The sequence below is a fragment of the Eumetopias jubatus genome, unplaced genomic scaffold (assembly GCF_037043125.1).
Source record: "Eumetopias jubatus isolate StellerSeaLion01/CBP00866 unplaced genomic scaffold, mEumJub1_p1.0 scaffold_4, whole genome shotgun sequence".
Taxonomy (NCBI): domain Eukaryota; kingdom Metazoa; phylum Chordata; class Mammalia; order Carnivora; family Otariidae; genus Eumetopias; species Eumetopias jubatus.
The window spans coordinates 97320565-97335507 of record NW_028274810.1 but is presented as its reverse complement, the minus strand read 5'-3'; the positions used below and the strand labels follow the sequence as shown (position 1 = coordinate 97335507).

General features: G+C 48.8%; 1 protein-coding gene across 10 annotated transcripts in view; it reads left to right on the top strand.

The window, feature by feature from the left end:
* The window catches only part of PRDM2 (PR/SET domain 2), a 119311-nt gene that overhangs the window by 77575 nt on the left and 26793 nt on the right, over positions 1–14943 (top strand). For 7 of the 10 annotated variants that reach the window (XR_003610189.2, XM_028108447.2, XM_028108440.2 and 4 more), the window contains one exon: positions 1764–6153. The exons of 1 other annotated variant lie outside the window; for it this stretch is intronic. Coding sequence is in view for 8 of the 9 variants with exons in the window: in XM_028108447.2 (XP_027964248.1) it covers positions 1764–6153 (4390 nt within the window). In the remaining variant the exon portion in view is untranslated. Of the gene's footprint in view, positions 1–1763; positions 6154–6269; positions 8087–10159; positions 10928–14943 lie in introns of those variants that run through there. 2 more of the 10 variants (XM_088022608.1, XM_028108443.2) reach the window with 2 other exon arrangements.

The following is a 14943-nucleotide window of genomic DNA, read 5'->3' as shown; positions in this document are numbered from 1 at the left end:
CATGATGTTGACTCAGCTCACGCGTCTGCTGTTTCCTCTGTCTGGTGGGCTTCCCTCGCCCAGATACTTGCATGACTCATTTTCTTTAGGCCTCTGCGCCACTGTCGTCGTACTAGTGAGCCCCTTCCTGGCCACCTGTCTGCCATCTACCTCAGGTTGGGCTCAGATGGGTTTCTTCTGGGTATAGAGACTCAGAAGTCACTTCAGGTCTTTATTTCCTTCTTCAGATGCTCCTGAGTTCTTTTTTCTTTTTATTAAGTTTTTATTTTAATTCCAGTATGGTTAACATACAGAGTTATATTGGTTTCCAGTGTACAATGTAGTGATTCAGTAGTTCTGTACGTTACTCTGCGCATGATGCTAAGTGTACTCTTAATCCCTGTCACCTGTTTCACCCATCCCCCCACCTCTGGTAACCACCAGTTTGTTCTCTGTACTTAAGAGTCTGTTTCTTGGTTTGTCTTTTTTCCTCTTTTTTCCCCTTTGCTCATTTGTTGTGTTTCTTAAACTCGACACGTGAGTGAGATCATATGGTATTTGTCTTTCTCTGACTGACTGAGTGACTTTGCTTATTAGCATTATACTCCAGCTCCATCCATGTTGTTGTTGCAGATGGTAAGATTTCATTCTTTTTTATGGCTGAATAATTTGTGTGTGTGTGTGTGTGTGTGTGTGTGTATACCACATATTCTTTATCCATTCAACTATCGATGGACGCTTGGGCTGCTTCCAGAGTTTAGCCGTTGTAAATAACGCTGCAGTAAGCACAGGGGTGCATGTGTCCTTTTGAATTAGTGTTTTTATATTTTTTGGGGGTAAATATCCAGTAGTGCGATTACTGGATCTTAGGGTGGTTCTGTTTTTGATTTTTTTTTGAGGCTGCACCAGTTTGCATTCCCACGAACAGTGCAGGAGGTTTGGAGGGTTCCTTTTTCTCCATAGCTCCTGAGTTCTTAATAATTTGATTAGGCTTGGAAAATGTCCTAGTTTCTAAAATATATAGTTTTGGTCAGGAAGGAGGGAAAGAATCATTCTATTCAAGACAGCCTATGAAGAACCTAACCTGGTAATGTGATTAGCAGTTTTCTAGTTTCAGTTTGGAATCATGAGGAATAGAATTCACAGCAAGACTCCTGATGCCCAGTATCACTGGATACTGGATCCGAATCCAGTCCCGAATCCAGTATTGTGTCAATATCCAACACAGGTTTTTGGTTTTTTTTTTTTTTTAAGGTTTTATTTATTTATTTGAGAGAGAGAAAATGCAAGAGAGAGAACAAGCATGGGGTGGGGCAGAGGGAGAGGGACAAGCAGGGAGCCCAGTGTGGGGCTCGATCCTAGAACCCTGGGACCCTGACCTGAGCCTAAGGCAGATGCTTAACTGACTGAGCCACCTGGGCGCCCCTCCAGCACAGTTTTAAGTACTACAATTTCTGTCAACACAATTGTATTTATATGCGCGTGACTGAACACAGATTCGAAGGTCCATGTGGCCACACTCTGTTCACACACGTATCCTCATTGCGTGGTGTGTGGCCCGGTGTGTAGCAGGCGCTCTGTAAATATTTGTTGAATAAGTGAACAAAATGGATTCCTATTCAATATGGCTTTATAAATGGGAAGGTAGAGCTTTTTATTGCTGGTCACACTCCCCCATACGTATCTTCGATGGTAAGAGAAAATGGCTTGCATAGTAAGAATTGATCATGAAGTGGCTGGATTTTGTCCTCAAGCCTGTGCTTCTGCTTCCCTGTGCTTTCTAGGTCCCAAAGAAGAGGACGAGAAGGCGTCAGCCTCTGCAGTGGAGCAGACAGCCGCTCTTCAGGAGGCGGTCAGTCAGGATGTGCTTCCGGATCGCGTCGTCCCCCCCGCCGCCTGTGAGCCCCGCCCGGAACCAGACGGGAGGCCGGCAGCCATGGCCTGTGAGGTGAATGAGGTGGAGGAAGAGGAGGAAGAGGAAGAGGAGGAAGAGGACGAGCTGGAGGAAGAGGGCGAGGAAGAAGCTGATATGCCAAATGAAAGTTCTGTGAAAGAGCCAGAGATACGATGTGATGAGAAGCCAGAAGATTTACTAGAAGAACCAAAACACGTGTCAAAAGAAACGCTTGCAGGCTCTCCGGAGGTTCCACCTGTTTCCAGAACTCCCAGAACGAAAGAGGAGGCCAATGGTGACATCTTTGAGACGTTTCTGTTTCCGTGTCAGCACTGTGAGAGGAAGTTCACGACCAAACAGGGGCTCGAGCGCCACACGCACATCCACATGTCCACAGTCAATCACGCTTTCAAGTGCAAGTACTGCGGGAAGGCGTTCGGCACGCAGATCAACAGGAGGCGGCACGAGCGGCGCCACGAGGCGGGGCTGAAGCGCAAGCCCGGGCCCGCGCTCCCGCCGCCCGACGAGCCGGCAGACGGCAGGGCCCCGGGAGACCGCGCCGCCGCCGCCGCCGCCCATGGCTCGCCGCCCTCCGGCCTCGGGCAGGACTCTCTGCTCTCGCACTCCGAGAAGGCGCCCCTGGAAGCGGTCAGTTCTTCTGTTGTAGAGGAGAACGGGGATGTTAAAGAGCTGCATCCGTGCAAATACTGTAAGAAGGTGTTTGGAACGCATACGAATATGAGACGGCATCAGCGTAGAGTGCACGAGCGCCATCTGCTCCCCAAGGGCGTGCGGCGGAAAGGGGGCCTCCTGGAGGAGCCGCGCCCCCCCGCGGAGCAGGCCCCGCCCGCCCAGAGTGTCTACGTGCCCAGCACGGAGCCAGAGGAGGACGGGGAGGCAGAGGACGTGTACATCATGGATATCTCCAGCAATATCTCGGAAAACCTAAAGTTCTATATTGATGGCAAAATTCAGACCAGCAGCAGCACGAGTAACTGTGACGTCATCGAGATGGAGTCCAGCTCGGCCGACTTGTATGGGATCAATTGTCTGCTTACTCCAGTTACGGTGGAGATCACCCAAAATGTAAAGACCACGCAGGCCGCCGTAGCAGATGATCTTCCTAAAGAGCCTTCCAGCGGCACGAACAGCGAGTCCAAGAAACGGAGAACCGCGAGTCCTCCCGCGCTACCCAAAATCAAAGCGGAGACGGAGCCTGAGCCCTCGGTGCCCTCGTGTTCCTTACTGCCTCTCAGCATATCCACGTCAGAGGCAGTGTCTTTCCACAAAGAGAAAAGTGTGTACTTGTCATCGAAGCTCAAACAACTTCTTCAGACCCAGGACAAGCTAACTCCTCCTGCAGGCATTTCAGCGACCGAAATTCCGAAGTTAGGGCCCGTTTGTGTGTCCGCTCCCGCGTCCATGCTCCCCGTGACCTCGAGTCGTTTTAAGCGGCGGACCAGTTCTCCTCCCAGCTCCCCACAACACAGTCCTGCCCTTCGAGACTTTGGAAAGCAAAGCGAAGGCAAAGCAGCGTGGACTGATGGAGTTCTAGGTTCCAAAAAGCCCAAATTAGAAAGTCACAGCAACTCACCCGCGTGGAGTTTATCGGGGAGAGAGGAGAGAGAAGCTGTGAGCCCGCCATGCTTTGACGAATATAAAGTATCTAAGGAGTGGGCAGCCAGTTCTACTTTTAGCAACGTGTGCAACCAGCAGCCACTGGATTTATCCAGTGGTGTCAAACAGAAGGCTGAGGGCACAGGCCGGACTCCGGTCCAGTGGGAATCTGTATTAGATCTCAGTGTGCATAAGAAGCCTTGTAGTGACTCTGAAGGCAAGGAGTTCAAAGAAAACCATCTGGTGCAGCCAGCCTGCAGTGCTGTAAAGAAAAAGAAACCAACTACCTGCATGCTGCAGAAGGTTCTTCTCAATGAGTACAATGGCCTTGACTTACCCGTAGAGAGCACTGCAGATGTGACCCGGAGCCCGAGTCCTTGTCAGTCCCTGGACCCCCAGCCGGACGCTGGCCTTGGCCCGGACTCCAGTTCGTCGGCCCCTGTGGCTGAGTCCCCACCCGATGTCTCTCCTTCCTCACCTGCCCTACAGACCTCGTCCCTTTCTTCTGGGCAGTTGCCTCCTCTCTTGATCCCAACACACCCCTCTTCCCCCCCAGCCTGTCCTCCCGTGTTGACTGTTGCCACACCACCGCCTCCACTCCTTCCTACTGTCCCTCTTCCGGTCCCCTCTTCCGAGGCATCTCCCCGTCTGTGTCCCTCCCCGCTCTCGAATGCCACCGTGCAGTCCCCGCTTCCCATTCTCTCCCCTACAGTGTCTCCGTCACCATCTCCCATCCCTTCCGTGGAGCCGCTCACGTCTGCGGCTTCGCCCGGACCACCGACCCTTTCCTCGTCGTCTTCCTCGTCGTCTTCCTCGTCTTCTTCCTTCTCCTCTTCGTCTTCCTCCTCTTCCCCCTCGCCACCACCGCTCTCAGCGGTCTCCTCTGTTGTTTCCTCTGGGGATAATCTGGAAGCTTCCCTGCCCATGATAACTTTCAAGCAGGAGGAACTAGAGAATGACGATCTGAAGCCCAGGGAAGAACTCCAGTCTGCAGTGGAACAGGAGATTGTTCAGGAAACATTCAACAAAAACTTCGTCTGCAATGTCTGTGAATCACCTTTTCTTTCCATTAAAGATCTAACCAAACATTTATCTGTCCATGCTGAAGAATGGCCCTTCAAATGTGAATTTTGTGTGCAGCTCTTTAAGGCGAAAACTGATCTGTCAGAACATCGCTTTTTGCTTCATGGAGTTGGGAATATCTTTGTGTGTTCAGTTTGTAAAAAAGAATTTGCTTTTTTGTGCAATTTGCAGCAGCACCAGCGAGATCTCCACCCAGACAAGGTGTGCACCCACCATGAGTTTGAAAGCGGCACCCTGAGGCCCCAGAACTTCACCGATCCCAGCAAGGCCCATAGAGAGCATATGCAGAGTTTGCCAGAAGATCCTTCGGAAGCATCGAAAGAGGAAGAAGAGCTAAATGATTCCTCCGAAGAGCTTTACACGACCATAAAAATCATGGCTTCTGGCATAAAGACGAAAGACCCCGATGTCCGACTGGGCCTCAATCAGCATTACCCGAGCTTTAAACCGCCCCCATTTCAGTACCATCACCGAAACCCCATGGGCATCGGCGTGACGGCCACAAATTTCACAACACACAACATCCCACAGACGTTCACCACTGCCATTCGCTGCACAAAGTGTGGGAAGGGTGTTGACAACATGCCGGAGTTACACAAACACATCCTGGCATGTGCTTCTGCCAGTGACAAGAAGAGGTATACCCCTAAGAAAAACCCAGTCCCCTTGAAACAGACTGTACAGCCCAAAAACGGTGTGGTGGTTCTAGAGAACTCCGGGAAGAACGCCTTCAGACGAATGGGACAGCCCAAAAGACTGAACTTCAGCGTCGAGCTCAGCAAGATGTCCTCGAACAAGCTCAAACTAAACGCACTGAAGAAAAAAAACCAGCTTGTCCAGAAAGCAATCCTTCAGAAGAACAAATCTGCGAAGCAGAAGGCCGACTTGAACGCCGCCTGTGAGCCGGCCTCACACATCTGCCCGCACTGCCGCAGGGAGTTCACATACGTCGGGAGCCTCAACAAGCACGCCGCCTTCAGCTGTCCCAAAAAACCGCGCTCTCCTGCCAGAAAAAATGTTGCCCACTCATCCAAGAAAGGCGGGCATGCTTCCCCTGCAGGGAGCGACAAAAACAGCAGCGGCCACCGGCGGCGCACGGCTGACGCGGAGATCAAGATGCAAAGCATGCAAGCTCCTCTGGGCAAGACCAGAGCGCGCAGCTCGGGCCCTGCTCCCGTGCCGCTGCCCTCCTCGTCCTTCAGGTCCAAGCAGAATGTCAAATTCGCGGCTTCGGTCAAGGCCAAAAAGCCAAGCTCCTCCTTAAGGAACTCGAGCCCGATGAGAATGGCGAGAATAACTCACGTCGAGGGGAAAAAGCCCAAAGCAGTGGCCAAGAACCATTCTGCCCAGCTCGCCGGCAAGACGCCCCGGGGCCTGCACGTGCGGGTGCAGAAGAGCAAGGCCGTCCTGCAGAGCAAAGCCGCTTTGGCCAGTAAGAAAAGAACAGACCGGTTCAATGTAAAGTCTCGAGAACGGAGTGGGGGGCCGGTCACCCGAAGCCTCCAGCTGGCGGCCGCTGCCGACCCGGGGGACGGCAGGAGGGAGGACAGCGGTGGCAAGCAGGAGCTGAAGGACTTCAGGTAAGCCGAGTCTTCCAGGGCCAGAGGAAGTCCGAGCTGACGAGCGCGGGGGGGAAAGACGGTTGGAAGAACACCATATTCTTGCCCAATGGCTATTTTTTCCTTTTTTCCTGTAGAATTTTGACATAAGCATTTAAAGGAAGTAGCTGTTGGTTCAGTTGGAGGCACGAAGAAGGGTCACGGCTTTGGCTGCCTCAGACCTGAATTCCCAACTTTTGTGTCAGACCTAGGACTCACCGAGTGGTACCGTTTCTTTCTTAGGGCCGGTTGTGAATTGAATTTGAAACCATGAAAAAGCTCCCAAAAGTACCCTATTATGAAAAGATGAAATTCTCTCACACTTCCTTCATATCTTGGGTAATATCTCAGTGTCACTTTGTATTATTTCCGGATCATAGATCATTGCTCATAGTTACGGTTGGATCACCGAAGTTCGTTGAAACCACATTGCAATCTTGTTTAATATTTCTGTGACTGGAGCATAGTTATTAGTAATTGAGCATGCTTTTATTATTCATGCTTTCTTGTATTGTGTTGTAATTTGAAAAAGTTGCCTCACTGGTTAAAACAAACACCCGACACCGGACTCCCTTTTGAGATGCCTTATCCGCCCCCCCCCCCCCAAACCCGCTCCTGTCTCCAGACATAGGAGAAGAAACAGGCCAGATTCTGAAGAAAGGAGAGGAGGGGGAGCGCTGAGAGCCTGCAGTGGGGGCAGAGCCTGGCGGGTCCCTTGGACAGGTGCGGCAGCCCAGGGCAGGTCGGCCCCATGTGTCAGCAGCGCCTTTGTTCCCCCACTGATGGCGGAAGAATTCATCTTAGGTTGGAGGTGATTTCACGGTTTTAATCTGTGTCCTCCCTGTATTAAGAACTGTTCTCAGTGACACATTAAAAACACAGGGCAATAGTTAAATATGTCATACTGACTTTTCAGGCTTTCCAAGTTAACTCAAGTAACCCAAATTGATGTTGCGTTCTCGGAATCCCTGTTGCCTGGATAATGCCTCCAGGTGAATCCTGTGTGAAATAGTCAACATCAGATAGAATTTCTGCAAAATATTTTAAAATCTTTTCCTTTCAAGAGTGATGAGCTGCTCGGCTCTAGGCTTTCTTGGCTGTAACTTTCAGTGTCTGAAAACTCTTTGGTGTTTCAGGCAAACCGTTAGAATGAATTCTGGGGAGTGACTGCCATTTCGGAGAGGTCACGACTCAGGGGCTGTTACCACTGCACAGTTGATGAGAGGAGGTCTTGGTGCTGGTGTGCCTTAAGTCGTGGCGAAAGAAAGATGTAGAGAAGGGTCATCAGCCAAGGCTGATTGGAATGATTTACCCGTAGGAATGAAAGGGTCACATTTTTAAAAAGCGACTTTCGTTGAGTGAACGAAATGATCTGTCACGGTAGTTCCAGTTCAGCATCTGGTCTCTGGCCATGGCATATGCATAATATAGCATCTTGGAGCTTAGCCCTGGTGAAAATGCACACCTATTTATCAGCTGTTCACGCTGCCTGCCTGTGGCAGTTTAACTGTGTACCTGTTTGTACCCAGTTCTGGAAGTTCCACAACAACAGGATGTTCTTGAACCGAGTTCTTTTCAGGGTTGAAGAACCAGAAAATGCCATCATTTTCACTGACTGTACCGAAAAACATCTCCCAGGTGGTTGATGCTTTAGAATGTACTATGTGCATCCCTTTTTGTCTGCAGTGTTACCTGAAAGAGTCCCTCATTTTGTACTGGATCCCAATTATACGATTTAAGGGTGAGGTTATGAAAAATTAAAGTACTATAAAGATAAACTCTCTTGAGTAACTATACATGTATGAAGTTCATTCACTTGGCCTCTTACTCATCCAGTGCTTTTTGACGAACCCTGAAAACTGCAAAGGACCAAAGTGCCTAATAAAATTGTGTCTCTCTTCTTTGCTCCAGTTAATCTTAATTATTTTGCTTTATTTGATAGTAAACAGGGGGTTCCATTGCTGGAATGGATTGGGCCTAAAAGGAAACACTCAAGAGTCTGATAAGAAAACGTTGCCATTGTTTCTAACGGGTAGATGGTGGCAGCAGGCCTCCCTTCCCCGGTGGCAGGCGTCTCTGGCACTGTGTACCGTGGGCACGGCCGAATGAAGGACGTGTGTCCTACATGGGCCGGGGGGGAGGGCTGCTTAGAGGTGACCACAAATTCGTGAAGTATTTTATTTTTGGGAAGTAAAAAAAAGAACACGTTCCATAGGACATCATAGTTTAATTATCTGGACACAAGAGTGGGCATTTCTTCCAAGAGTTTGGTGTGGTCTTCTTAGCACCTTGTTGTGCATTTGCTGTAAAACTGGGATTCCTAAGCTCCAGCCTCCGGAAGGTGGGGGGGCGGGGGGTGGTCATCACTGTTCAGCCCAGGGCTCTTAGAAAGCCGGCCTCATCCTCCCTCCGTGTTGGGTGTATTAACACTAGAGAGGAATGGTTTTAGCTGTAGTCTTCATCCCTTCACAGTATATTTCTGCTTGTAAATTTTATTTGGGGCTGATTTCATGGCGCATGTTTAGGAGAAGTTGCTTTGCCTTTGTTTTTTCAGTGATTTTGCTTTACTTAGCCCGTTGCATATTCACGGACTGAAACCGAACTGGCCGCACATCGTTTTCCTGTGTGTCTCAGCCTGACAAACTGTGATTCAGAGCGAGTCCCCAGTACTCAGACATTTTAACATTTGAATGCCAGTTGAGGATTCCACAGTTTCTCAAGCCATGTGAATGAAGTCAGAGTTTCCCACTGAATGCTGAGGGCTCAGCAGAATTTGCCAGTTGGTCATTTCCTGGAGCACAAGACATTGTGCCAGTCGGGGTGTAACAAAGACCCGTGTTCCAAATCCTCCTCTTAGAACAGGGCAGCAGAGGACACCGGGCATACCGCCCATCTGTAGATTGTCCCGGGACAGCTGTCAACCCAGCGGACCCCTACCCTGTGTTGGGCTCACCTCACACGGTCAGTGGCCAGAGCCCACCTGCGTGTTGTTGGACTGGAGTTAGATCTCTTGCTGAGGGCTCATTTCCACCTGCTGTAAGAGGGAGGAAAGACCAGGAAAGAGATAGCCATCTTTGGTCTTTGTAACTTTCAAGGTGTTCCTACCTTCTTTAATGCTTCTTTTAGAGCAACTTAACAAAATACCGTGTTGCCGTTAAACACTTAAAGATGGAGCAACATGAAATAGACCGTGTTTTCCTGTTGGCCACCGTGATGCTAAGTTTTCACATACCTGTCTCTGCCACACACCACTCCAAAGACACCTGCTCGTGGTCCTTCCCAGCCTCTCTTGAGTAGGATACCCAAGTTCCTGTGCACCTTCAGAGTCCTCCTTTTGCTGTTGAACGGTCTATGCACCGTTCCGTCAACACAGGTCATGTCCCGTGATGTTGCCATTCAGCTTCAGTTTCTATATTTTCTAGGAGCTTCCTGTATGTAGAAAAGCCCCCCAAACAAAGCAAACCTTAATTGACTAAATAAAGATACTGCATGCTCAACTTAGGATAAGCACTACGGCCAAGGACATGAGATCTACCACGCTTGCAAGACCAGTTGAAGCTGACTCCAAAATCCTCACACACGACTGACTGTGGGCAGGCTTCTTGCTGCCCCAGTTAGGGTCGGGTCTCCGTTGCTTTGCTGGAGCCCAGCACGTGCGCTGGGCTCCCAGGCGATCGGGGTACAAGGAGGAGGGCATGTCACCACGGCGCTGGGGGCTCAGATCTGAGCGCAGCCCTGGGTCTTGGCACACAGGAGAGAAAGGAATGATTGGAACTTAACCTTGCAGAGCAAGTTCTGGTTTATGAGTAGTACTCTGTAGATTTCAGGGATGACAGATTCTCATGCACTCATTCTAAAATGTTATGGTCACACACCAGCTCTTGATGCCTTTCTTTTAAATGAGTTATATACAGAGACGCATTTAGCTTCTCTCAGCTTGTTTTTTTTTTTTTTTTTTTTTTTTTTTTTTAATCTATATCACAAGCAGATTGCCAGCATAATGGAGAGGAAACCGGATTGGATATGGATTTTTTTTTTTTTTTAATGCTTCTTCCAGTGTCATGTTCATATATCCAGATGGACGTTATCCTCTCAGATGATTATCTGGCACTAATTTATAACTATTATATTATCGGAGACTATGTAGCAATATATACGCAGCCAGGATGCACCCCAGGCCTCTACAGATGTATGTCTACACGTAAGTATAAATGAATTTACATGCCAGGTTTTACACTTCCGTCTCTAAAAGAGAGAGCAAAAAACCCACAAATTGGCCTCGTCCTGAGTGGATGTGTAAGTGTTGTTTCTCTGCATTCTATGCCTTCCCCTTAATTGATGACTGAGTTGGTGGAAAATGGCTTGGTTTTATTCATGTTGTTTTTTGTTCTCAACTTTAAAAGTAATCTACCTCTGAAAATGTGTAGTTTGATGCTTGTTTGGTGAATTTGTGCCACTTTAACCCTTTCGCGACCATTCCCATTTTGTTACATTTCTGTTATGGGGACTTTTATGTTGAAATGTATAAAGCATTTGTAGCAGTTTAAAAATAAAATATTTAAAATTATTTAAATTGTTTTGGACACTTCAATTGTATTATATGTGATTTACATTTTACATTTTTGTTGGAGTTGTTAATCTGGAGAGTGTTTTTGTATTGAAGTTTGCTGTTAGTTATTTTATTCTTTCTTGTTGGAGAGTGATATAAAAGACTATTCTAATGAAAACATTAAAATTTACAATTTGACATACAAAAGGGGTTGTCCGTTGATTTTAACCAATGTAGCCTTGAGAGAGAGGGAGAGAGAGAGAGAGAGAGGGAGGGACGGGGGTTCATTACAGACAGGTATGCCCTTTGCTCTTCTTCCCCTTCTGGTATGAAAGAAATCATCGGAGCTTGTCAGATGTCTAAGAAGTGTTTTTATGCTATTGCTAGCAAGCACTTAATAACTAGAGGGAATTCAAGTGATACGCTTTATATAATTGTAACCAATAAAAACACTTTCTAAACCCTTGTGAAAGGATTGCTTTTGTACATCCTCCGGAGCAGTGAGGGAGGAAGAGGAAGGGGCTGCAGGAGCTGTCGGGGGCCGCCCTCGGTAGGAAGTGCGGCACGTAGAGTCCACCCAGACCTCTCTTCGCTCGTTTCTATTTGGCATTCACCAAATGTGGGTTACACTGCTTATATCCCAATGAGAGGGTAGACATGCAATCGGGACAGTGGTGCTGAGAAGTACCTTGTGAACTTACTTTGCTAAGAGGGAAATAAAGAATTTCATGTGTGGGGTCTCGGCTTCCTCTGTGCTTGTTAACAGTTTACTTTGGGGACCTTTCTTTTTAAGAATCCCCGGAAGAAAAACCAGTTGTAACGTTTGTATTAAGCTTATATGGAATTGCTGTGTGTGTGTGTGTGTGTGTGTGTGTGTGTGTGTGTGTGTGTGCGCGCGCGCGTGTTTTAATTAAAAGCGATTGAATACAAGCAGTTTCATAATGTCTTCCACTGTAGCACTTGCTGTTCCCGTACTTTCTTCCTTTCTCTGCATGTTACTGCATCTGAGGGCACAGTGGTGAAGCAGAAGGTGTGATCAGCCTCCCTTGGCCAGGTTGTGCCGTTCCGTCTCTGGCTTATGGTCCTTACTGTACTCCGCTGTTACAGAAACCCAGGGGGAGGAGGCAGGTGTGGAGGAGGTTGAGGGCTTGGTGGAGCTTCAGAACAGCTTTCAGAATGCTTTGTTTTAAATGTTTTGCTCAACTCTCCCAGTGCCCTGTTGACGAGTTGGGCCTTGTGCCTTGTGAGGTCGAGCACTGGGCCCGGAAGGAGAAGGGGGTTTCCATCGTGGCCCGGGTGCTCGCCATTCATCCATCCCTCCTCGTGCCAGTGAACAGGCATCTGATGGGTGCCCTCTGTGTCCCTGCCATGGGTGGCTTCACCTTGGGCAAGTTCTTTTACTTTCTGGATCTTTGTTCCCAATCTGGTTAGCAGGGAATGGGCTAGATAGTCTGAGTTTTCCTTCCAGAAGGAGGTCTTTTTTACTGGGTTTGGTTACTCACAGACTATCTCACTGGACTAAAGGGGCAGGGCCAGGTCTGGCTCCTTGGGACCCGGGTGCTGACAGCAGTGCCTGAGCCCAACAGGCACGCGGACATTGACTCAGTGGAAGAGTCCCCAAGAAGTCCAGTAACTCCCACCCCACCAGGAACAGGCTGCCCCCAGTCTGGTTGCTTTTCCTCTTCCTGGAGTCATTTTAAAAAATTCAAAAGGCTAGTAATTGAAGCCGTATGTTTCTGCTCTTTTGAAGCACCTCTCACTGTTTCTGATTACAAACCCTCCTCTGGGCTGGCTGTTTTAATCTGGTTGGTTGAGGTGCTTCTGGCAAGATGTTCTACAGAATCACATGAATTTATCGTGCACCCACCATATACCAGGCCTGTGTTTGGGTCCCTAGGTTACGTCAGTGGAACAAAATCCCGGCCCTCGTGGAACTTACATTTGCTTGGTGGTCTCTCCTATTTATACTTCTATTGGAAACGTTGTCACACTGTCACAGTTCTCCAAAGGCTGGGTGGTCAAGAAGATGCCTCTGGCTTCTTTGAGGGTGATTATCTAGAGGACTGCCATCTTTTAATACTTACGTAAAAGTGGCCATACTAAAATGATGGCTCATTTCCTGCATTTGATGCTTAGGTGGATTTTGATTTGCTATCAAACCTCCAAACGGGTTGACTTATATCCATAAAAGAGTAAATGGCACTTGACCTTGAAAGTGGATTGCAGTGCAGGTGAGTGAGAGAAAGGCTGCCTTGGATACCAAGGCCACATTTAAAGACCCGGCTGATGGTTAGAGGAAGTGGTTTGCCATTAGTCATATTTTCGGAGACCCGGTGGCCTGTGGCCTCTTCCCTACCTGGTGGCACCAGCCCTGCTGCTCCCACTCGGGCATCTCATCTTTCAGTGACTGTCCTCCTAAAGCACCATTGAAGGGTGTATTCTAGAGCAGAGAGAGAGAGAGATCAAGTCATCCTGAGAGACTGCAGGGCACCTGGCAGGGACTGGCATGCTGGTTGGGCAATAGACAAGACTGTCAGAAGACGAGCCACAGCCCTGCCCTCCCGTGCAGTGGCTCTCCGACAACCCAGAGAGGTGCTAAGCTACCAGCTCCAAAGTCCTACAACCAGCCATTTAAATTAGACCGTAGGCGGGGCCTGGATAGCCTGTAGTTTTAAGCCCCAGGTAATGTCCGTGCATGTTGCAGACTTCCTGGTATGAGGGGGGAGACATGACAACGAATGTGTGTGGCTCTGCGTTGCTCAAGCACTTGTGTGTTCCCTGTGTGCCCCATTTTTCTGAAGGCGGGGAGCGAAGGGTGACCTGGGAGGTGGGGAGTAAGGGACTATTCTGAAGCCAGGCTTGAACCCTGGGCTGTAGAAAAGCATGTGTACTTCATGGAAAAGGTGATAGGCCTTGAGGGGAACAGGAAGGTTGGCCGGTTGTGCAGTTTCTTAGCCAGTATTCTAAGGTCACAGCCCCTGTTGGGTCCCTCTGTCCGGGTGCCTGGACCTTTTTCTGGGAGTTTGCCTATAAGATGCAGGACCTTTAAGTACACAGTGCCAGGAGATAAAAGATAGTAGGCGCAAGGTCCAGATTGGTGGGTATGATGACCTCCATATTACTGGTAAAATTCTTTTTAGACAAAATGAAAACTGTCAAAAAAAAAGTTTGGAGCAGAGCTTGCGGTTTGAGGGGGTGCGACAAAGGGGAAAATGTAAACTGCTCATTGACCCATCTTTTGGGGTCCTGTGGCCCAGTCTCCTGTTCGGACCGCCCAGGGTTCCCCGCCATGTACCCCCCCCCCCCCGGCCTGTCCCGCTTCCAGCTGCATGGTGCACTCCAGCTCTTCCTTTCACCGCCTGCCACTGGGCCGCTTCCTCTCTGAGTGGTTTTGGAAACACCTGATAAGCCTCGTCAGGTTGGATACAGGGTTCTAGTGCTTTCTGTTGCATGAGGGACTGTGCTAAGCGTCTCTCAGACTTGACTCTTGACTATATATAACACCTTGAAGTTGGTACCGTGTGCAGATGGGGAAATAGACCCTGGATTGGGGGGGGGGGCGGTGATTTTGTTCAGAGGTCCTACCACTCTCAGGTAGCAAGTTGGGATTTGAGCTGTCTCCAAGCTACAACATTCTGTTGATCATTTTTTATAGTTCTGTATATTTCTTAAAGCTTCATATCCTCTGAATGTAGAATACAGGCCTTGAGACCTTCTCTACTCAGGGCTTTTTGGCTTAGTGAACAAGTAGAATCATCATGGTGGGTAGGGAGTCTTCCTGGTGCAACCAGAGCGCAGATAATCAGGACCTGCCCCCGAACACCCGTGTCCAGCTTGACTCTGACCGTGGAATATGCCTCTACCTGCCGTAGACCTTGCAGCTCTGCCCGGCTTTATAGGTCAGTCTGCTTAGTCAAGAAAAATCTGCTTAATAGAAACCAAGCTCGCTGTAGTAGTAATACCCTTTGATTTTGAAAGTGGTCCTAAGGAAGGGGCCTGGGGGTCATCAGGAGTCCTCCTCAGATGTCACTTGAGAACCTTACCCTGTCCGGCATTAGCCCAGAAGGATAGTTGATCCAGGCTTGCCTTCCCACCTCAGCCCAGTGCAGAGCGAAGGGTTACGTTTCTGCCGGTAGTTATTTTTGAACTATAGGATTAGAGCCTGGAGAGTATACGTAGGTTTTTTTTTTACTTTCTGGATTAAGAATAAGAATTGGGGAAAA